At 38.0% G+C, this 21,932-nt stretch overlaps 1 protein-coding gene across 1 annotated transcript; it reads left to right on the top strand.

Annotated features, from left to right (window-relative positions):
• Positions 1–1,094: 1,094 nt before the first annotated feature.
• CHL (chloroplastic lipocalin) lies at positions 1,095–14,622 on the top strand. The gene is made up of 5 exons (XM_010269397.3): positions 1,095–1,383; positions 12,078–12,204; positions 12,670–12,909; positions 13,581–13,871; positions 14,179–14,622. Exons 1-5 carry the CDS (start codon positions 1,310–1,312, stop codon positions 14,455–14,457), a joined length of 1,011 nt encoding a protein of 336 aa, XP_010267699.1. The 5' UTR covers positions 1,095–1,309; the 3' UTR covers positions 14,458–14,622.
• Positions 14,623–21,932: the final 7,310 nt, after the last annotated feature.

Genomic DNA, 21,932 nt, shown 5'->3' with positions numbered 1-21,932 from the left:
AGGTAAATTGTTACTTGTTAGGCGGGAGTTTGCTTAGGCTCCTTTTAACGGTGAAAAAAAGATCCACGTCATCCATATTACCAATTTGAAAGTTAAAGAATCTGTTCCACATGGCAACGAGAACGAGGTCCTCTGGGGGAGACCCGTTTTAACGGCAACACTTCGTAAAGGGACATGTGGCATAATCGTAACGATGAAAAAAATGAGTCGACAGTAATTGTACTTGTGTTGTCATTCAAGGAGAGATATTCCTATTGCACTATTGCGATGGAAATCAAATCAGTCCCCCACAACGTCCCACAGCACATCCCCACCGTGTATTGAGAATATTTCTAATTGATGATACCAGAGATGAAGATGTTGTCATTGGGAGATGTTCACATATGTGTTGTAGGACATTGTGGGGGCAATTTGGTGGGGGCTGATTTGAATTCGTTGCGATGGGCCTGTGAGGAGCAAATCCGGTTTTTAATTTCCCTCAAGCGTGGATCCTTGTGTTAGGATGACGTGACACAACATGATTGTTTCATTATCATCTGATTCCCTTATTAGAAGACCGGATCTGCTCCTCACACGCATATCCTACTATGCATTGGGAACATCTCCCGTAGTTATCAATTATTATTCATGGGAGATGTTCTCAATGCACGGTGGATGTGCATGTGAGGTGTCCATTTGTGAGGAGCAGATCCCATTTCAATTCGGACACCCTTTTACTTCCTAGTTCAGTAGTTCCTACCTAGTTCTTGTTCCTGGACCCGATCCAATTTCCGAACTGATCCTATACGGGGCCAGGTCAGCCGCCCCACTGTCTTAGATGAGACCGGATCTGCTCCTCACAAATGGGAATATCTCCCGTGAATATTCATTAATAAGTACGGGAGATGCTCCTAATGCATGGCAGGATGTGCATGTGAGGCCCCTGGTGTGAGGAGCAGATCCGGTCTCTCAAGCATTGCGAACATCTTCCATACTTTTCTTATTATTCACCGAAGATGTTCTCAATGCACGGTGGATGTGCATGTGAGGCGCCCAAGTGTGAGGAGCAGATCCCGTCTCGTCTTAGATATGGTCTATGGGGCAGGCATGAAGCCAAAGTCAAAGCAAATATCAATATATTCGACTGCAGAAGGCAGTCGGAAGGAAATCAGGGACGGGGGGGAGGGCTTTCATGGTGGTCGAACACATAGAGAGTAAACCTGGAGTGAAGTGAGGCTAAGCTAAGCTGGTGTTATCATATTGAGAGTAACGACGAGGGTACTCGATATAGAATCGGAGACTTTTAGGGGCTTTAAGAAGTTGGAACACAATGCTTCTCCAAACGTCCCCGCTTCTTCAACCTTCTCTTCCTCTTCCTCCTTTCTATGGGAACGGTCGAGCTAGGTTCTGTACATGATGCAAATGCTTTCTTTATCTGCATCTTCAGCTTAATTTTCAATACTTTTGGAAAGTTCATTTGTCTGTGCTTCCTCATGAAACTGGAATATCTGAGGAAGCAATGATGAAATTGTCGTCTGTCCTTCATCTGCTTCTACTTCTTTGTTTTGTTATTCTGAACTAGACCTCATAGATCATGAAGAAAACCTAGCGAAATTGAATGCCCTTTATCGTGTTTGCATTTGGATTTTCCTAGAAGGGCATTACAATAGGGATTTCTTCTTGTTTAAGTAGTTGGTTATGAATATAGTTAGGATGATAGGATAGTTTGTCTATCCCTAAGTTCCCTGTAATGTAATTCATATTTATTTTGTTTCTCGGTCTTGGCACTAATCATCCTTCATTCTGCTGGGTGGGCATGGCTGTTTTTACAATATTCCTGTAAAATTCTCCCCTTTTTATTTTTATTAATTCACCAGTGTACAGCACTCCTGGAGCATATACCTACTTAATCCACCGCCCTCTACTTTTATGAACATATGTCACACTCCTTTTGGGTTGTCAAACAAATGTAATGAAAATGATTCTGAGTTGTCTCTTGGCTATCAAATTTAACTAATTCTCGGTATCTACTCATGTTTTTACTATGATACATTCTACATATTCTGTTTTAGGTTGGACTATGGACTATGTTGAAAACTTTAGATTACAATAAGTTCCTCCATATTCTAGCTCTGTTCTTAGCCCTTCTTTAGTATCCTTACTGGATCATCTGCAAGCAACATGCACCAGATGTCTCCTTATGTGTATGCGTTGTTTATCTCATTCACAACCAACTCAAAGTAAAAGGAAGAAGGCCTTAATATTCACTGTCATTGGGCTATTGAGACTTAACTTTCCTCTCCAATTGATCTCATGCTGGTTATTGCTCCCTTATAAACTAAATACAATTAATGTGGAATTACTGCCAAAAAAAAATTAGTATGGAATAGATATGATTTTGGAAGCCCCAAATTTATTGAACATGATCATTGAACTTTTCCTTGTTTCTGGAGGGATTTAGGGAATTATAAACCTTGTACGTGATCATGTATAAAAATTTGTCTTTAACCTGGAAGGAATTTTTTTTATGCATTGGGTTTTATCTAGGCACCTCATACTCTTCTTAATTCTTTTCTTCTTATTTCTTTTTCGTTAATAAGAATTTTCTCTTATAAAATAAAATTAATCAAAAAGGGAGAAATACAGTTTTTAGCTCAAAGAGTAGCAAATGATAAAAAAGCCTCCATAAGGGAGGAGAAGGCATATCTCAGCAACAGCAGGGTAGAACAAGGGCCAGTGGTCATGGCAAAAACAAAAGGCCAGTGCAGAATGGTGGGAGGTCTAGAGAGAGAAGAGTGGGATAGTAAGTTTGTGATACAAGCCAAGGAAAAGGTTAATGATTGGAGGAGGGTAGCTGACTTATTGGCAACCAGGTTGAAGCTGAAGAGTGTCTTCATAGTAACCCCCTTCGTTAACTGTAAAGCCCTCCTAGATCCAATAGAGAATGAATTGGAAATATCAGCTATCAATGTTCAGGCTGATTTCAGATTATTCACAGTCTTTAAATGGAATCCAACATCCAACTCCAAGGATTTATTTGTCGAAGATGGTGTGGTGGTGCATGTAATAGGCTTGCCATTTCATCTATGGAAACAAGAAGTAGCAGAGTCTATAGCTGTATTGTGTGGAGGAATCTTGAAAGGAGCTTTCTGGGGCGATCTTTATTCAGTAGCAATCCTGCTAAGTGGTGTGAAGCCAGAAGACATTCCACGAAAGGTAGAGGTACGAACAGAGGGGAGTTTTGTCTCTGTGTGGCTAGCATCCTCCATTGAAGCGGGCTGTGGAAGGAGGCTCGTATGGTAGGAGGGGAGAAGGAGGAAGAAGAAGCATTACGTGGACTTGTGAGATTGGTTAATTCAAATGGGAAGGAATGTTTCACTAAAAAGGGCCAACAAATTCTGGGAAGCCAAAAAGCTTTGGGGCAGATGGAAGGTCCAACCTGTAGAAAGCAAGAAAATGTTATGACAAATGGCAGATCTTTTGCACAGGTGGTGTCAGGGGAAATAGACAAAAATTTACTAATGTCTAAAGGGAGAGGGCTGAACCATCAACCTCAGACAGGGAGGGTTGCTGGTTCGACCATTAAAACAGGGGGGTGTGATTTGTTAGGAGGTCACGTGGGAGGAAAAGACTTAGAAAATGGGCCCAGTCGAGTGGATCCCTTTTCTGGTGGGCTGGAGAAGGCAACTCAAGTAAAGGCTTTAAAGCTGGGTTCTTATATTACAAGTTTTGAGCCCAAGGCCCATTACAAGACAGATGGGCCAAGGGACCCTTTAAGTAAGCACGTGACTGGGAGGAGGGATGAGTTGATAGACGAGATTAAGCGTCTATCTTCTTCTACCCCGAATCCCTCCTTTCGATCGAACAGTTCAAGCGCAAAATTTCAAGACTCTCTACAGTGGGTCCCATCCAACCTGGCAAACCGTCTCTCACCAGATAGGCGCAACCCGAGATACCTGAAGCCTAGTGATTTGAACAGAACAGGGTTTGAAGATTGGTTGAGTGAACAAAACAGCAGTGACGATTCTGATAGAGATGAAACTTTAAGTTTGGGAAGTCTATCTCCGAAAAGCATCAATTATTTACTTGAAACAGAAAGATTGCATACAGAGTTGTTTTTTTAGAGGAAGAGATTGAAGAGGCAGGTGGCGAGAAGACTAGAAATGGTGAAGAAAATGGTCCTAAAGCTGTGAAAACTCATCTTCCCTTCGTCGAGGGAGCTGACCCTGAGTCTAATGAATTACAGGATGTTGGTGGAGAGGGACAAGAATCGGCCGTGAGGATGGATGTGGGTATACCAGTGTCGGAAACACAGAGAAAGGTTTTCCAAGTGGGTAGGTCGTCAGGAAGTGATTCTTTCACTATGTCTACTTCACAACTTTGTCCAAAAAGGGGAAAGGCCTTAAAACCATTTGTCGCCTATCAACAACTCAATTCTAGTGATTCTAGTCCTACCCCCATCCTACCAGGTATGGGTGTCAATTCTTTTCTAGGTACTGACTTGTCTGCTATGCCTGTAACAGATATTCCAGCTTCCTATCCAGGAGGTTCTGATGCAAGAGAAAGGGTGATAGTGGAAGGAGGAGAGAGGGTGATGGAAGGAAGTAGTAAGGGGGAGGCAGACAGAATTTGGGAGTTGATCTGTACAATGATGGAGTAACTAAAAAAAAGGAAGGATTCTTAGAGAGATGTTGTAGCCAAAATAAGTGTGAGCAGGGTAAAATTCTTCCTCAGACATTGGCTGGAAAGGATGGAGAAAAGAAAAAGGATGATTGTTGTATTAGGAAGGGGGGAAAAAAGGAATAGAGAAGAAAAAAATATCTGAAGTGGAAAGGCTAATCTCAGACATTGAAGGGGATTTAGAATTCAGTGGTAGAGAGGATAGGAGGAAGGGCCTAAAATGAGGAGATTATGGCCTTTTCATGGGTTTTTTTGCTATTTTGTCTCGATGAAATTATTAGCTGGAATGTAAGAGGGTTAGGGAGTGCAAGAAAGATAAGGGTGATCAAAGACCTACTCCGAAGGGAAAAACCCGATATTGTGTTGTTACAAGAATCCAAAATGATGGAATTAGATGGGAGATGGGTGAGGAGTTTTTGGAGGTCTAGAGGTTTAGGTTGGAGCTCGTCTCCTTCTTGGGGAGCCTCAGGGGGGATCATAACACTGTGGAGGGAGGATGTGGTGGAAGTAGTGGAAGAATTGATAGGCAGATTGTCAGTTTCCATTAAGTGTAAGAATGTAGAGAATGGGTGTGTATGGGTCTTAACCAATGTTTATGGCCCTAATTCCTATAGAGAGAGGAATGAGATGTGGGAGGAACTATATGCAATCAAGGGGCTATGAGATGGCCCTTGGTGCCTGGGCGGGGATTTTAATGTCATTAGATTCTCTGATGAAACCAATAATCCCCAACAGGTAATTACAGCAAGCATGAGGAAATTTAATGGTTTTATTGAAGAATGTGAACTGAAGGAAATACCTCTGCTGCAAGCCAGTTACACATGGTCCAACCTTCAGGAAACCCCTTTGTGTTCGAAGTTGGACATGTTCTTATTTAACCTTGCTTGGGAGAATAGTTTGGAAAACTTGGTTGCTAGAGCGTTACCCAGGGTCACCTCCGATCACTGTCCTATCCAGATAGGTACTGAGTTTTTTTCCTATAGGACCCAAACCTTTTAGATTTGAAAATATGTGGCTTACCCATCCAAATTTTGTGAAAAAAGTGAAGGAATGTTGGGGTGAGGAGGAAAGGGGGGTAAGATGGAAAGGAATCAAGTTTCATAAGAAATTAAAAAGGTTGAGAGCCAAAATAAAAGAGTGGAATAGAGATCATTTTGGTAGAATAGAGGAGCAAAAATTGTGCCTAATCTCTCGAATAGAAAACTTGGATGTAAAGGAATCTCAAAATGGGTTGACCGAGGAGGACAGAATGTTAAGGAGACAATTGAAAAAGGATTTGGAAGAGGTGTTACTGAGGGAAGAAATCAGTTGGAGACAAAAAGCTAGACACAAGTGGATTAAGGAAGGTGATGGGAACACTAGATTTTTCCATGATTTGGCAAATGGGAGACGAAGAAAGAATCTTGTGACCAAGCTAGAGATAGAAGAGGAGGTGATTACCAACTAGGATGACATAGCCAGAAAATTTGTGGACCACTTCAAATCGATTTATAGAAGACCTTTGAGTGAGAGAGTAGTCGTGGAAGGGGTGGAATGGCCAAGAATTGATGACGGAGTGGCAAGGTGGCTGGAAAGGGATTTCGAGGAAGAAGAGATTAAGAAAGCTGTCTTTCTAATGGATAGATCCAAGGCTCCAGGTCCAGATGGCTTTACAATGGGTTTTATCAAGACTATTGGGAGGTGCTGAAAGAGGATTTAGTTGAAATCTTTAAGGAATTTGCAGACAATCACATTATAAGCCCTGGAATTAATGCCACCTTTTTGGCCTTGATACCTAAGAAGAATGATGCCAACCACCCAAAAGATTCTAGGCCTATTAGTCAGGTGACAAGCATTTATAAAATTCTGGCTAAAGTGCTCTCGTTGAGGATCAAAACAGTCCTCCCTTCTATCATTAGTGAAACCCAGGGGGCTTTCATTCAAGGGTGACAAATAACCGATCACATCTTAATTGCGAATGAGTGTGTGGAGGAAATGAAAAGGTATAGTAAGAGAGGTTTCATTTGTAAATTGGATCTTGAAAAGGCCTATGATTGGGTGGACTGGAAGTTTGTTATGGGCCCGGGCGTAGGATCTCGTCACGGGTCGGTCCACGGGGAGAACCTTTTGCTTCCCCTTGTGCCTTCCTTTGCGTGCAAACCCTATTGTGGAAAACCGAATGGGTGATTTGTCCAAGAGACCACCCGAACTCTCCTCACTCTTCTCTTGACTGGAAACTGAATACTTTATTCCCAAATCACAGCTCCTTAAATAGGAGATTACAAGAGGAGACTCCTTACTCCATTCAACTAAGCTAGGACAATCCAACTTTAAATCAAACTCCTACTTCTAACGGACTTCTAACAGAACTCAGTTCTTATCTCTAATAGATAAGTAAGAACAGAACTAGATAAGTAAGAACAAAACTCCTACTTCTAACAGACTTCTAACAGAACTCAGTTCCTATCTCTAATAGATAAGTAAGAACAGAACTGGAATAAGTAAACTGTTGGCGAGCTGGCAAGAAGAGCTGACGTGGCAAGATAAACTGCTGTGTGGGCCCCCCTCACTGCTGCTGCCGGTGACGGTAATTCTTCCCACGAATGCATCCACAACATTACTCCCCTCTTGGACTACGAGCTTGTCCTCAAGCTCGAATTCAGGATGGGTGTCGGGAAACACCGTCAAAGGAATCTCAGATAGGTGGAATGACCTTGCCCTCCTGGATCGGGTTCCAATGAAGGGGGTTCATCCTCATCTTCCTCTTGTTTCACCAGGAGGCAGAAAAGTCTCTTGCACTTGTGCCCTGCTGAGTAGAGTTCATCGCAATTAAAACATTGCTCCCTCGCCCTGCGTTCTGCCATTTCAGCCTTGGACAAGTGCTTAATAGGGGGTGTAACGACGCTACTCCCCACACTGGATGCTGATCTGGAATTGGTGCTCGTCTGTGGCTTCCGTTCTTGGCTGCTTGCTGGATATGGAACCATTCCTAGTGGTTCTAGGGATGCCCATGCTGATGGAGGCCACCCCATACTGAAGGTTCCGTGGCTGAGTTGTAGTTTGCGTTCAAAGGCGCGTGCTAGGTTCATGGCTGTGACCAGGTTGGGAGGGTGTTGCATCTCCACGTCCACTCTTAGGGGTTCTGCTAGCCCCGCGGTGAACATATCGACTTGCTGATCTGCGCAAATCGAGGTTGCTCTGGCGAGAAGGGTTTGGAACTGGCGTTGGTATTATGCCACGGTTCCAGTTTGCTTGAGGTTGATTAACTCACCCAGCGGGTTGCTTGTCAACGGTGGTCCGAACCTGAGGAGACAATATGATTTAAACTGCCCCCAACTGAGCCCGGGTTCTTCTTGCTCCAGTCGGTAGAACCAAAGCTGCGCCTCTTCTGATAGGTGGAAGGCGGCCAAACTGACCTTATCTTTGTCATCAGTGCGTTTACGGAAGAACTGTTTGCAGCGATACAGCCATCCTAACGGGTCTCCGGTGCCGTTGTAAGATGGGAATTCCAACCGGCTATACTTGGGAATAACTGCAGCTGTCGGGGCAGCAATCTACTGTTCGCTGGATGTCTCTGCCCAGTCTGGACGACAACTGTTTGTGGTGGCGGTTCCCTCAGAACTTCTGTCCTTGTTGGAGAGGAATGCTTCCAGCATGCGTCGCAGCTCCCGGACATCATCCTTGACTTCACGAACCTCTATGTTGGTTTCTGTGAGCCTATGTTCCAGTTCGTGGACCTGGAAGACAGCGGCTCCTGTTCCCCCATGACGGTAGGCTCTGATACCAGAATGTTATGGGCCCGGGCGTAGGATCTCGTCACGGGTCGGTCCACGGGGAGAACCTCTTGCTTCCCTTTGCGCCTTCCCTTGCGTGCAGACCCTATTGTGGAAAACCGAATGGGTGATTTGTCCAAGAGACCACCCGAACTCTCCTCACTCTTCTCTTGACTGGAAACTGAATACTTTATTCCCAAATCACAGCTCCTTAAATAGGAGATTACAAGAGGAGACTCCTTACTCCATTCGACTAAGCTAGGACAATCCAACTTTAAATCAAACTCCTACTTCTAACAGACTTCTAACAGAACTCAGTTCTTATCTCTAATAGATAAGTAAGAACAGAACTAGATAAGTAAGAACAAAACTCCTACTTCTAACAGACTTCTAACAGAACTCAGTTCCTATCTCTAATAGATAAGAACAGAACTAGATAAGTAAGAACAGAACTGGAATAAGTAAACTATTGGCGAGCTGGCAAGAAGAGCTGACGTGGCAAGATAAGCTGCTGTGTGGGCCCCCCTCACTGCTGCTGCCGGCAGCGGTAATTCTTCCCACGAATGCATCCACAACAAAGTTTCTATTAGAGGTTATGTGAAACTGTGGATTTGGGGACAAGTGGTGTAGTTGGATTTTTGGGTGTATCAGTATTTCTCACTACTCTATTTTGGTAAATGGTATGGTGAGAGACTTTTTTCCAGCTTGCAGGGGTGTCAGGCAAGGGGATCCACTCTCACCCTTCCTTTTTACTTTAGTAGCTGATGTGATTAGTAGGATCATTACTAAGCTGACAGTGAAGATGCCATTAGGGGTTGGAGAATAGGGAGACACCAAGTCCCCGTCACCCACCTTCAGTTTGCAGATGACCTAATGATCTTTTGTAAAGGTGGTTTTAGCGAAAAGGTAGCAAACCTAAAGGAGCTAATCAAAGCTTTTGAAACTATTTATACTTTGAGAATAAATTTGGAAAAGAGTTGCATAGCGGGTATAAATTTGGAGGTAGGGGAGGTCGAGGCTATTGCGGAGTGTCTTGAGTGTTCCACCTCTGCTTGGCCTATGTCATATTTAGGGCTTCCTTTAGGGGCAAATCCTAGGGAGAGTAGATTTTGGACCCCGGTGATAGAAAAGTTTGAGAAGAGATTAGCCTCATTGAAGAGGAATTATGTCTCTTTAGGAGGGAGAATTACCCTAATAAGAGCTACCTTGGCTAACTTACCTACCTATTTTTTGTCTGTTTTTAGAATATCAGTTAGGGAAGCTAGGAAACTGGAGAAGTTGATAAGAGATTTCTTATGGGAGCCGGGACAAGAAAAAAAGGATCACTTGGTTAATTGGGAAATTGTGTGCAGAAGTAAAGAAGAGGGGGGTTTGGGACTTGGGAGGGTAACTAGAAAAGATCAAGCTCTGTTAGGGAAATGGTTGTGGCGATGGCCATTGGAAAGAGAGAGATTGTGGCATGAGGTGGTGGGAAACATTCATGGGAGGTCAGAGAATGGATGGGATGTTGGTGTATCAAGGCAAGCTAACCTAGCAGTACCTTGGAAGGCCATTCACAACACCCTTCCTCAATTCCTCAATTTTATCAGGTATGAAGTTTGTTCTGGCAACACTGTTCACTTTTGGGAGGATATTTGGGTAGGAGACACACCTTTAAAGGATTCGTTCCCTTCGCTATTTTCTGTTTCTTTGTACAAAAAAGAGGTGGTCTCAAAATTTGTCTCACCTTTGGGAACACCCTTAGATCCTACTTGGGATTTTGGGTTTCGTAGAGGACTTAGGGATGATGAAATTGAATCTTTTTCTGTTTTGCTTGGTTGTCTTAATCGGGTTTGTTTGGATCCCTCCAAGCTAGATAAGAGGGTATGGACTCCTAGACCCAATGGAACCTTCACTTGTGCTTCTTTCTTCAAGTCCATCTCTCAACTTTCTACTCACCAACCCTTTCCGTCAAAAGAAATTTGGTGCAGGCCAGTTCCCCAAAAAATTATGGCGTTTTGTTGGGAAGTATTCCATGGGAAAGTAAACACTTTAGATAACCTACAAAAGAGAAGTCCTTTCCTCTGTATCTCTCCTAATTGGTGTATCCTTTGTAGGGCTCACGGTGAGGATTGTTACCATCTATTAATATCTTGTCCCTTTTCTGCAGACCTTTGGGCTTGGCTACTTTCGTTGTTTGGGAGTAATTGGGAGTCTACCAGTAGAAGTTCACATGCTCTTCAACCATTCTACCTTTTATTGGCCTACAACAATAGCGGAATTATGTGGAGATGTGCTCGTGTTGCCTTGATTTGGCCTCTTTGGGAAGAAAGGAATATTAGAATTTTTCAAGAGAAGGAAAGGAGCAGTTAGGAATTGAAAGACTGTGTGTTAAATAGGGCAATACCTTGGCTGAAGACCTTGGAAATCTTTCATCAATTCTCCTTTAATGACCTTTGGAGATTGGTCAGCAGTAGCGAGGTGTTCATCTCTAAAGGACAAATCAATTACAAGTTGGTCTCCTCCATCCGAAGGCTCACTGAAGTTGACTTTGATGGAAGTAGCATGGGTAATATAGGATTATCCGGAATGGGGGGTGCTTTGAGAAACGAGAAGGGAGAGATTTTGTTGCTCTACTCAGGTCCTTTGGGAATTGGGGACTCCATCAGGGTAGAACTTTTAGCTGTTGTACAAGGGGTGCAATTTGCAAACCAGCTGGAGGTACAACACCTAACAATCGAGGGGGATTCCAAAGTGGTGGTGGGTTGGTTGAAAAATCCTGAAGAGGCTATGTGGCGTTACAAGAATGAAATGAAGAAATTTAGTTGGTTGACAAGGAATATGTTGGTCACTATACAGTGGGTGGGGAGATCAGCAAATACTTTGTCAGATGTGTTAGCTAAGCAAGGGGTAAATAGGGAAGAATTGTTTTGGGCTCAGTTGTGATTCTTGCTTTTCTTTCCTAGTTTACTTGTAAGATTCAAGGAGGGGCTGCAGCTCGCGCCTCTCCCTGGGATGTTGTATGAATTCACTCTAAATCTGCTTCTGAATTAATAAATTTATTATCATTCATAAAAAAAAAAAGTTTATTCTTATTTGATGTATGAGGCTCAAACCACTAATGTAATTCATGCCAGCAGTTTATCTACCCATTGGATGAGCCAATGCTCCCCATATGACCAGGTGCCAGCACTAATGTAATTTATGTTTCTGACATAATTTTATTTCATCCTGGTGGTGTGTAGTATAATATATGAAAAAAATAGTTGGGAACTAGAGATATATAGCATATGAGTTATGAGGCGTTTGTCTAGACAAAACTGTTGGCATGTGCCTGACACTAGAACATGATGGAATCTGGTAAGTTCATATTTTTAGAGAATGGATTGTCCTTGTACATAGTTTGAAATAGCAAGTGATGCTTTTCAATTGAAATGTTATGTTTGTTTGAAATTGCATTGATATTCTAAGTTCATTTCTTCTCTTTTCTATTTTTTACCTATCAATATGTTGAATAGTTAGTATGAAATATTGCCTAAAACTGAACAAAAAGTTCCTTCAATGCCAAACTTGGGAATTCATGTTGTCTGCTTAAGTTTCTGACATTGATTGTGAATTAAATGCTGTTTTTATTTAGTCTTACAAGTTTTTTTATCTTTTTTCTTTTGTGCCCCTATGCTACCTTAGGGAGATGCCAGGAAAGAAAATGGTAAAATGTTCTTTAGAACATCCTACATTAAGCAGCAAATATGTTGTCAGACATATTTTACCTGGTGTTGCTGCTGCATTCATACTTCTCTCTCGAGCAGACCAGGTAATATTACTTTAGTTTTCTTAATATGCTTTTGGGTAGAATATCAGATAATTTTTATGTCTGCCTGATTTTTAGTCCCATTAATATGAAAAGACATATTCAATTTATGGAGTTTTAAGAGGAATGATCACTATCACTAAATTGAAAGGACCATATAGCAATGCGTTGTGATATAGAGACACACTTAACCTGTCTCTCGATGGGCTTCATTTACTTATTCTTCTTGGGGAGGGGGAGTCCAATTAGATGATCTTAACATTAGACAATTCAATGTTTATGTGAACTATTTCCCATTTTTCTCTCAACAGTAAAGATGAAGTGCCATCTGACCTTATTGTGGAAACCAAAAAATAGACTCTAGAAATATGAACAAACTGACAATTTAGATTGCGCAGAACAAAGAATTTCATTCTAAGCCTAAGAAATTTACCTCCATTTAAGAACAATATCATTTTTCTTCGTCAGGTTGTTGCAGCAAATCCGTCTCATTACTCTAACCTGTGCCAACTGGCATCTACAGCTGATAATGTTCCAACTCTGCAACTTGATGAAGGGTCTGATGAAAGAAGTGAGAAACTAATGGTTATGAGGGGAATGACAGCTAAGAATTTTGACCCAGTCAGATATTCTGGAAGATGGTTTGAAGTAGCATCACTTAAACGTGGATTTGCTGGACAAGGACAGGAAGACTGTCACTGTACACAGGTAAAATTTATTTTGTTGCACTAAGGCTAATTGGTTTCTGATAAAGCTATTGAAAAAGGGAAAGTTTCTCTCACAACTTTCCCATTTTCAATTATTTTCTCAGAATCAAATGTAGCCTAATGGTATGCATGTCTGGGAAAATGTCAAGGTTCTAATTCCATAGAATTACATACATAGACATGAACCATCTTTCAAGCAGTCCTAATTGTTGAATCAGAAAGATCAATTAGATACATAATTGCCTAGAGTTAGAGAAAAATCCCTAGGACAACTTTCCCTTTTTCAGTAACTTTCTCAGAAACCAAAATGTCATGGGTGCAGGAAACAAAAAAGGTTCTAATTCCTTAGAATTACATGCATAGACATGAACCATCTTTTAAATCAATCCCAGTTATTGAATCAGAAGGATCACTTGGATGCATGATTGCCTAGAGTGCAGAACACAATCCTAGTTTCCTAGCTGTCCTACATCATCTTCTCCATTTTTAGATTCAACCTTTTCTTTCTAGTAACTCAAGTTTTCTCTTCTTGGCTGGTACGTGGCCAACCATTTGAGCATGAATCTGTTTTCTGCTGACTGAAATGCTCTCTCTCTCTCTCTCATTTATCAGTGCTTTTGGAAGAATGCGAGAGGCTATATACTGTGAATTCCTGACTTCCAATATTTGCAGGGAATATATACATTTGATCCTCAGGCCCCCTCTATCCAGGTTGACACCTTCTGTGTTCACGGTGGCCCTGATGGTTATATTACTGGTATACGAGGAAAGGTTCAATGCCTTTCCGAGGAAGACATGGAGAAAGCTGAAACTGATCTAGAAAGGCAGGAGATGATTAGAGAGAAGTGTTACCTCCGCTTTCCTACACTGCCATTTATTCCAAAGGAGCCCTATGATGTGATTGCAACTGATTATGTTAACTTTTCTCTAGTCTCTGGTGCAAAAGACAGAAGCTTCATTCAGGTAATGGACACATCAGAAAATTATGAAATAGATCACTGGTTGGATGGTCCAAACCTTTGCAACATTGCATTTTTCACCCACTTCTTACTGTTTCTCATATTTGTTTACTTATCCAAGGGAGAACATTGTTGATTCCAACCAAATGCATTGGACAAGGATCAATCTAACCAAGGATAATCATAGTTTTTCTTGCCCAATGTCCAATCAAGTATTTTAACCAGATGTTACAATCAGCTGTGTTGTCTGATTTCATACGTCTGAAATAATGTAACATTCTAATCATCCATCATTGCTTTTGTTGTTTTAGATTTACTCAAGGACCCCTGACCCTGGACCTGAATTTATAGAGAAATACAAAGATTACTTGGCCAACTATGGATATGATGCAAACAAGATCAAGGACACACCACAGGACTGCCAAGTGATGTCTAACAGCCAGTTAGCTGCAATGATGTCTATGTCTGGAATGCAGCAGGCCCTAACAAACCAGTTTCCTGATCTAGGGTTAAAGGCCCCCATTGAACTAAACCCCTTTACAAGCATATTTGACACTATTAAAAAGCTTCTTGAGCTCTATTTCAAGTAGTTATTGTACTATATTGATTTGCTTTGATATTCGCATTACATTTTCAAGTTGTGTGTCAAGCAATAAAAGCTATATAGTTTTTTATTAGAATTTGAAAATTGGTTGTATAGGACAGGATTTGAAGAATGGAAATGAGCACTTGGAATAAATGAGAGATCATTGCCTAAGCTGACTCCAAGTCGAAAAAATCAACCTGTGATGATCTTGAGCTTGCAATTTATATGCTCTTTGAGACAGAACATGATTACAGGTGTGCTAAAGGTGTTGTTTGCCCATCTAACAAACCTCCAGATATGCAGTTGAAAACATTTCATGGCTCAGGTGAGTTCAATGACTTGGATAATTTAAAGTATGAAATTAGAGATGAGGATCTTGAAGATGAAGATATGGAGCCTGCTAGTCCATGAGTGACAAGGAAGACAATGATCCGGAGAAATGTGGGGCACATATCAAATAGGTTGGGTGGGTGGTAATGAAGAGTTATCACGGTTTGCTTGTAAATTGTAAGATGAAGAGGTTGTTATCACATTTTGCTGCAAATTGTACAATGGATTATTCCGAGAATGGTCAATGACTAGATGTTTGCCTTGCAACAGGCTCTTAGCTCATGTCCAGAACTTCAGGTTTCAAATATCCATGGAATACTTGACATATCAAAACAACAATGGTTTTAAAGGATGAAAAATATATGAAACTGCAAGGATTTGAATCAGGGTTCCTACTTGACAGGTAAGAGTCTACCACTACACTATTTACAGGAACATATCAAAACAACAATGGTTTTAAATTGTGACTTCTGACTTATATGCATATTTGGTTTTCCAGAATTACTACCATTAACTTCTGACTTAATGGTTTTAAATTAACCATTAAAATGACTACTTTTAAATTTTAATAAGATTTATTTGGTTTTCTAGAATATACATGCATATTTCAGTTCTAAATTTCTTGCTATATGTGTTTGAACCTTATTTATAATAGTATTTAGTTACAAAAAAAAAAGAGCCTTAAAACGTCATTGATGCATATGAAGGATTCTTGTGAGTTCCCTTTAGGCTCTAACATATCCACTCACATCCGAAGCATATCGTGATATGTTCTTAAAAATGCCTTGTTAATATTAATATTTTAAGCTAGATTGGACTTGATGACTGGGCCATTCAGAGGGAAACAGTGCCCAGAACAGTTTTTGACACGGTGTATGACCTGTGTGTATACTTGTATCCCAGGATATTCACTATTTTCAGCTTATTTTTTTGTAAAATAACTATAAAAAATGATCTGAAATTATGTATTATTTATTATATTTTATTTAAATAGTCAAAAGGTCAAATCTATATAAATATATATATATATATAAACTGGTCCTGCCATGTCAGCATGTCTTTCCTTTGAGAGAAGCTATTTATCTATTCTCCTTTTTTTATTTTTTTATTTTTTTAATTCCATGTCATTTTTCAAACAACCAATGAGAAACACTTTCTCAATAACCTAAATAATCTCTTCTCCTAAAATTACTCTTAAACTACCTCCTCCATTATCCCCCACTTTCTCCAAAATTATCTCTAATTCGTATTTATCTTCTAAATTATCTCTAATTCTTATTTATCTCCAAAATTATCTCTAATTTAGTAGAGAGTTTCTCTCCTAAATTATCTCTAATTCCTATTTATCCTCTCCCCTACTTTTATCTATATCTATCTAAAGAAAGTTTGGATTAAAAAAATTAAGAATCATTTAAATATTCTAACAAAATTATAAAATAACTTTAAAATATTTTACAAAATATATCACAAAATTATGTAATAATAATTTAAATTATGTTTTTCTAAATTATCAATTTAAATGTTTTTTAAATATTTAATAATATGTAATAGCTTTAAATAAATAAAATTCAAATAACAAAAAAAGTTTAAATATTTTATAGATTATTTAAATATTTAAATAACGAAATATTTATCATAACTAGATTTTAAATAGTTAAAATAACGAAATTATGTAATAAGTTTAAATTTTTTTTTCAAGTAGAAAAATAATTATAACATAATAGTTAAATTAATAATAATTTAATATATTACAAATTTAATAATGAAATTATGTAATCATAGTATAAATTATGATTTTATGGATAATTAAATTCAATAAACAATTAATATTTTAAGTATTTAAATAACAAAATATTTAACATAACTAGATTTTAAATAGTTAAAATAAATAAGTTATGTAATAAATTTAAAAAAAATCTAAAAAGTAGAAAAATAATTATAACATAATATTGAAATTAATAATAATTTAATATTTTTACATAATATTGTAAATAATTAATTTCACTTATATCAAGTAATAAGTCGAGAAAATAACTTTCAAAAAAATAATATTTATTAATAATAATTTTAAACTCTTAATCTATATTTATTATATTATTATATGTACTAAAATTAAGATTTATTTTCTTTTGTGATAAATGTATTTTCAATAAGTATGTATAAGTTTATTTTGTTTAGTTATTTAATAAAATTTTTTCAATAATTATTGGAGATTAAATTACTGTTGTTGAAATTTTTAAATTTAATTTATTGTACTTATTGTATTCATTGTGTTTATGTTATAAGTTATTGATTAATATTTAGTAGAGATTAAACTATTATTTAAGATTATACTATTTATTGACTAAGTTAATATATTTTTAGTACTTATTGTATTTTTGTAATTATTGTAGTTTTCATTATATATATACTTTCAATAATTGTGTATTTTTGTTATAAATTTTCAATAATTATTAGAGATAAGACTATTAATTTAGCTGAAATTATGAGTGTTCATGAGTTGGTTCAGTGCGGTCATAGGCTATTTGGTCAACCAAATTGACCTGGTCAGGCTAGGGAGTTGGTTAGCTGAAACTGACTAACCTTTTGTGAAAACCGACCCACTCAAGTTGTATTGGTTTGGGTTGATTTTTTTGTTTGGTCAGTTTGTTCAAAAGATTTAAACTTAAAAATTTAATTTAATTTTAAAAATTACAATGTGATTATTAAATAATAAACTTAAAAATTACATTTATGATATAAAACATTTTAGACTAAGAAATATGAGAAAATTCCCACTTTTTCATATTAAAAATTATATTTAAAGTATAAAATATTAATATATATCCATGGTTAGGTCGTTCGATTTTGGTCGGCTTACAAATGGCTAAAGTGGAACTGATCCAACTTGGTCGAATTGGGAAATTTTGAACCAAAGCCAACCTAAAATACTAGAAAACTGACCAACTTGGGTCGAGTTAATTGGGTTGGTTGGTTTCATTAGTTTGATAAATAAACCTAATTGAAATTAATTATTGCTATTTTTGTATTATAAAAAAATTATTAAAAATAGTATATAAAATATGAATAATTATTAATTATTTAAAAAGTAAAAAATATAAAATAATTGTATACTCTTATGTGTTTCTATTAGGGTCATTTATTAGAACACACTTTTAGGGATGACAATTTCCCCATCCCCGATGGGTACCTGACTTCCCTGACCCAAAGGAGTTGGGGATGGGGATTGTTTTGGCGAGGCGAGGGCGGGGACGAGGATTAATAGGAATCCTCGATCGAGGTCGGGGTCGGGGATGGGAATTGAGGTCTGAATGAATGGAAATTTATTAAATCTTTCAATTAACAATAATAGAAATTTACCATGTGGTTGATACTCAATATATCATTTCTATCATCAAATTGAATATTGGGTTGACGATGACAGTATTTTCAAAACTATATCAAACCAGATGGTTAGACTGAAAAAATTGGGAATCGAACACCGTTTCACCTCAAAACCGCTTTTTGTCCAAAAACTATTTATTTGGTTAGCGAACTGTTGACTTGGGCGGTCAAACTGTCAACCTGGACAACAGTTTTTGTCCTTTTTTTGTTTTTCTATTTTTTTTTGTCAAAGCGGGTCATTTGTTCAGACCGAACAGTCGGACCGTTCAACCCTAGAACGGTTCCCTATCCGGTCCAATTTTAAAAACCTTGGACGGGGAGCGGGTGCCTTGCCTTGAGCTTGGCTTGGTGTGTGGCATGGCCTGGCCCAAGGCCCATGGACCAGCCTAACCCACGGCACGGCTCGGGCCGTGGGCTGTGCCAAACCGACCCTCCAAATTATCCTAGAGGAGGGAGGCATGGCCCGGGACGCCTCGTGGGCCAGCATGGCATGACTTGCACTTTGTGCGGGCCACATGCGGGTCGTGTCGTGCCAACCCAATTTACACCTCAACTTGAACCCGCCCAATACTAGGGACGAGGCAGGGAAATTCAAGGATTCTCCATCCTTGATGAGGAGTGGGGTGCCTTGTCCCTGAACTCGCTCGACATTGAGGAGTGGTTACTTTGCCCTGAACCCGCATGACACTAGAGACGGGGCGAGGATGGGGTAAAGTGTCTTGACTATGGGGCAGGGAAAGGGATGGGGTGCCTTGCTTTGAACCCACCCCATTGTCATTCCTATATAATTGTTAATTATTGGTAGAATTAATAAAAATGTTAGCTTTTATAATTATTTTTATTTATTTAAAGTTAACCAAATTTTCATTTAAAAATAATAAAAAGAATAAAAATTATTAAAATTATTAATAAAACTAAATTTATTAAAAAATATATGTTCATATTCAATTAACAATAATTATTTTTATAAATCAACATTAAATGAAAAATAAAATTGTTAAATCTTTTAGATTTTCCCGTGCATCGCACGGGTCCCTACTAGTTGAACAATTAAACATAAACCCATGACCCATTAACCTAAACTATGTTGCCTTCTATCCAAATATGAGTGTATGACAATAATCCAATATTGTTGCAAACTTTATAAAGTTTTGGTGCCAATTGATTTCGTCAATGTCATCCATAGAGGTGTAAAGTGGGCCATGTTGGCCTGTGGGCCCGTGCTGTGTCGTGCCACGGGCTGGGTTGACTTATGGGCTGAGCCTCGGGCCAAGTTGGGCCGTGTATCGGGTCAAAGCTATTTATTTAAAAAAATAACAAAAAACTTAAAATTTTAATTTTATATGAATTTTGTGTATACAATTGCTTATATATACAATAATTAAATAAATTAGTATAATAAAATTTTAAAATTTATTTATTTTATTAATATATTATATACTATATATTATTATATAATTATAATTTATATAATATTATACAAATATATATATATAAATAATATATATGGGCTATGTCGGGCCGTGCTGGGCCGGTCTGCGGGCTGGGCCGTGCTGGCCCGTGGATCTAAAACTCCAGGCCCATCACAGCTCGCATGATTGTGCCAGATTGGTCCAAGTTCGTGCCGAGCCACGGGCGGCACAACCCGATTTACACCTCTTGTCATCCATTGAGACTATTACTTGTATTGAAAGGGGTGAGAAAACTTAACATCTTTTGTATCCATGGTGGCAGGACTCTCTTACGATCGGTCGATCTGTAAATTGCTAAAACCTTTCCTAAAGTTTTTGATCTTTGCTAAAACCTTTCATGAAATTTGATAATTGCAATCACCTCCCCTGAATTTTATGACACAGGCACAGGTGCAATAGACCCCTATTAAAATCCCCTACCAAAGAGGCACAAATATGTAATTACTTTTGACTAAAATGTTTGTTTTTCAAATTTTCTATTATGGTACAAAGATAAAACTGCAACTTTAAATTTTCTTTTTTTGATGTTCTTAAAGTTTGTATTGGGAGGTTTCTAACTTTCTATAGAAACAATATGAATGTAAATTTTCTTTGTAAGAAAAATCAAGGGAAGTGATTGCAATTATTAAATTCAGGGGAGGTTTTAGCAATTTGTCCTGCACACCCAGTTTTTAAATGGTTTCACATGCACTCTTAGTGTAACGATCACATTTGAAGCAGCAAATATTCTGCTAAATGCATTAATTCACCATAAATTTGACTTAGACAAAGGCAAGATGAACCATGGTTTTAAAAAATGACCCGGAAATAGAACTATTCTGGTCACCGGTTTTCGGGTTGACAGTTCGACTATCTAGTTTGAACGGACGACCCGTTCTGACAAAAAATAAAAAAAAAATAATTAAAAATAAAAAAGCCAAAACCCATTGAACAGGTCAACAGGTCGACAGTTTGACCACCCAAGTCAATGGATTGTTGATTGACTCAATGATTTTTGGCTAGGGACTGGGTTTGGGGTAAAATGGAACCAATTGCTTGAATAGTTCCTGAGCTGAACGGTCCAACCACCGGGTCAAAGGTGGTTCAAAAACCATGAGATGAACAAGTCAATGTTGTTTGTATTTTTTTTTTGTAAAGTGTTCACCCAGGCTTCACATTCACTTTAAGAAGGCGTTGCATTTCCTTTTGATAAGTATAAGACCCTGAAGTATTAGGCAATCCAAAAGTTCTTTTTATTCTACCTACGTTCACAACCATGATCTGACCTGCAGCAGAGTCATATAGTTAAGACCACGATGGCACGATCTATATTGGGGGTCCTAATCTCAAACGCCCAAAGATAGAGCTCATGTTGAAGGTGATTGAAACTAGAACTGTCCCCTATAATGGTTCCATAGTTCTAAGAGGGGTCATTTATTAGAACACTCTTTATAGTTTCATGTATTTATTTAAAGCTATCTTATAGTTTTCATTTTATTAAAATATTCTATATAGTTTACAACAACTTTTCATTGAGTGCTTGTTTTAACATTGGGCCCATGAGTGTTTATTCCAAAAATACCCCTAACACTTTTTTGTACAGAACAAAATTGATCAAATATAACCAATAGAGTGGTTGCTCGTAGGGGTGAACATTCAGTTTATTCGGTTAAAAACCAAACTGAATATTAATCAAATAAACCAAAATTTTAAAAATCAAAATAAAAAGATGAAAACCGAAATAATCAAAACCAAAATTTCCGGTTTGGTTTTTGGTTATTTTGGTTAAAAACCGAATTTAATTAATATATATAAAATATTATATATTATAACCTATTATGTATATTATAATATATATTATGAAATTGAATTTCATTATAATACATTATATATAATAAATATAAATATATAGCATATTATATATTATGTGTTATATCTTGTATCTTATATATTACATATTATATAATGAATTAATTTCTAACTCTGAAAACCAAAACCAAAAACTGAAAACTGAAATTCCTAAACATCGAACTAACCGAACCAAATTATCCAAAAACCAAAAAAACTGAATCGAAATAACCAAAACTGAAATTTTCAATTCGGTATTTCGATTTTAACCGAATAATGTTCACCCCTAGTTGTTCGTGTCTTATTAGGGGCAAAAATGATATTTTTATTTTTATTTTTCTTTTAATTAAATTTATTCAAATGAATATTAGGTCAAAACCATCATCTAATGGAAGGTTGATTAAGTAAATCCATTGCAAACTATAACGGGTGTTTTAGTAAAATGCAAACCATAAGGTAGGTTTTA

This window comes from Nelumbo nucifera, chromosome 1, assembly GCF_055504915.1.
Source record: "Nelumbo nucifera cultivar China Antique chromosome 1, China Antique-T2T, whole genome shotgun sequence".
Lineage (NCBI taxonomy): Eukaryota > Viridiplantae > Streptophyta > Magnoliopsida > Proteales > Nelumbonaceae > Nelumbo > Nelumbo nucifera.
The sequence above is the reverse complement of the archived record's forward strand: the minus strand, read 5'-3'. Positions and strand labels throughout refer to the sequence as shown.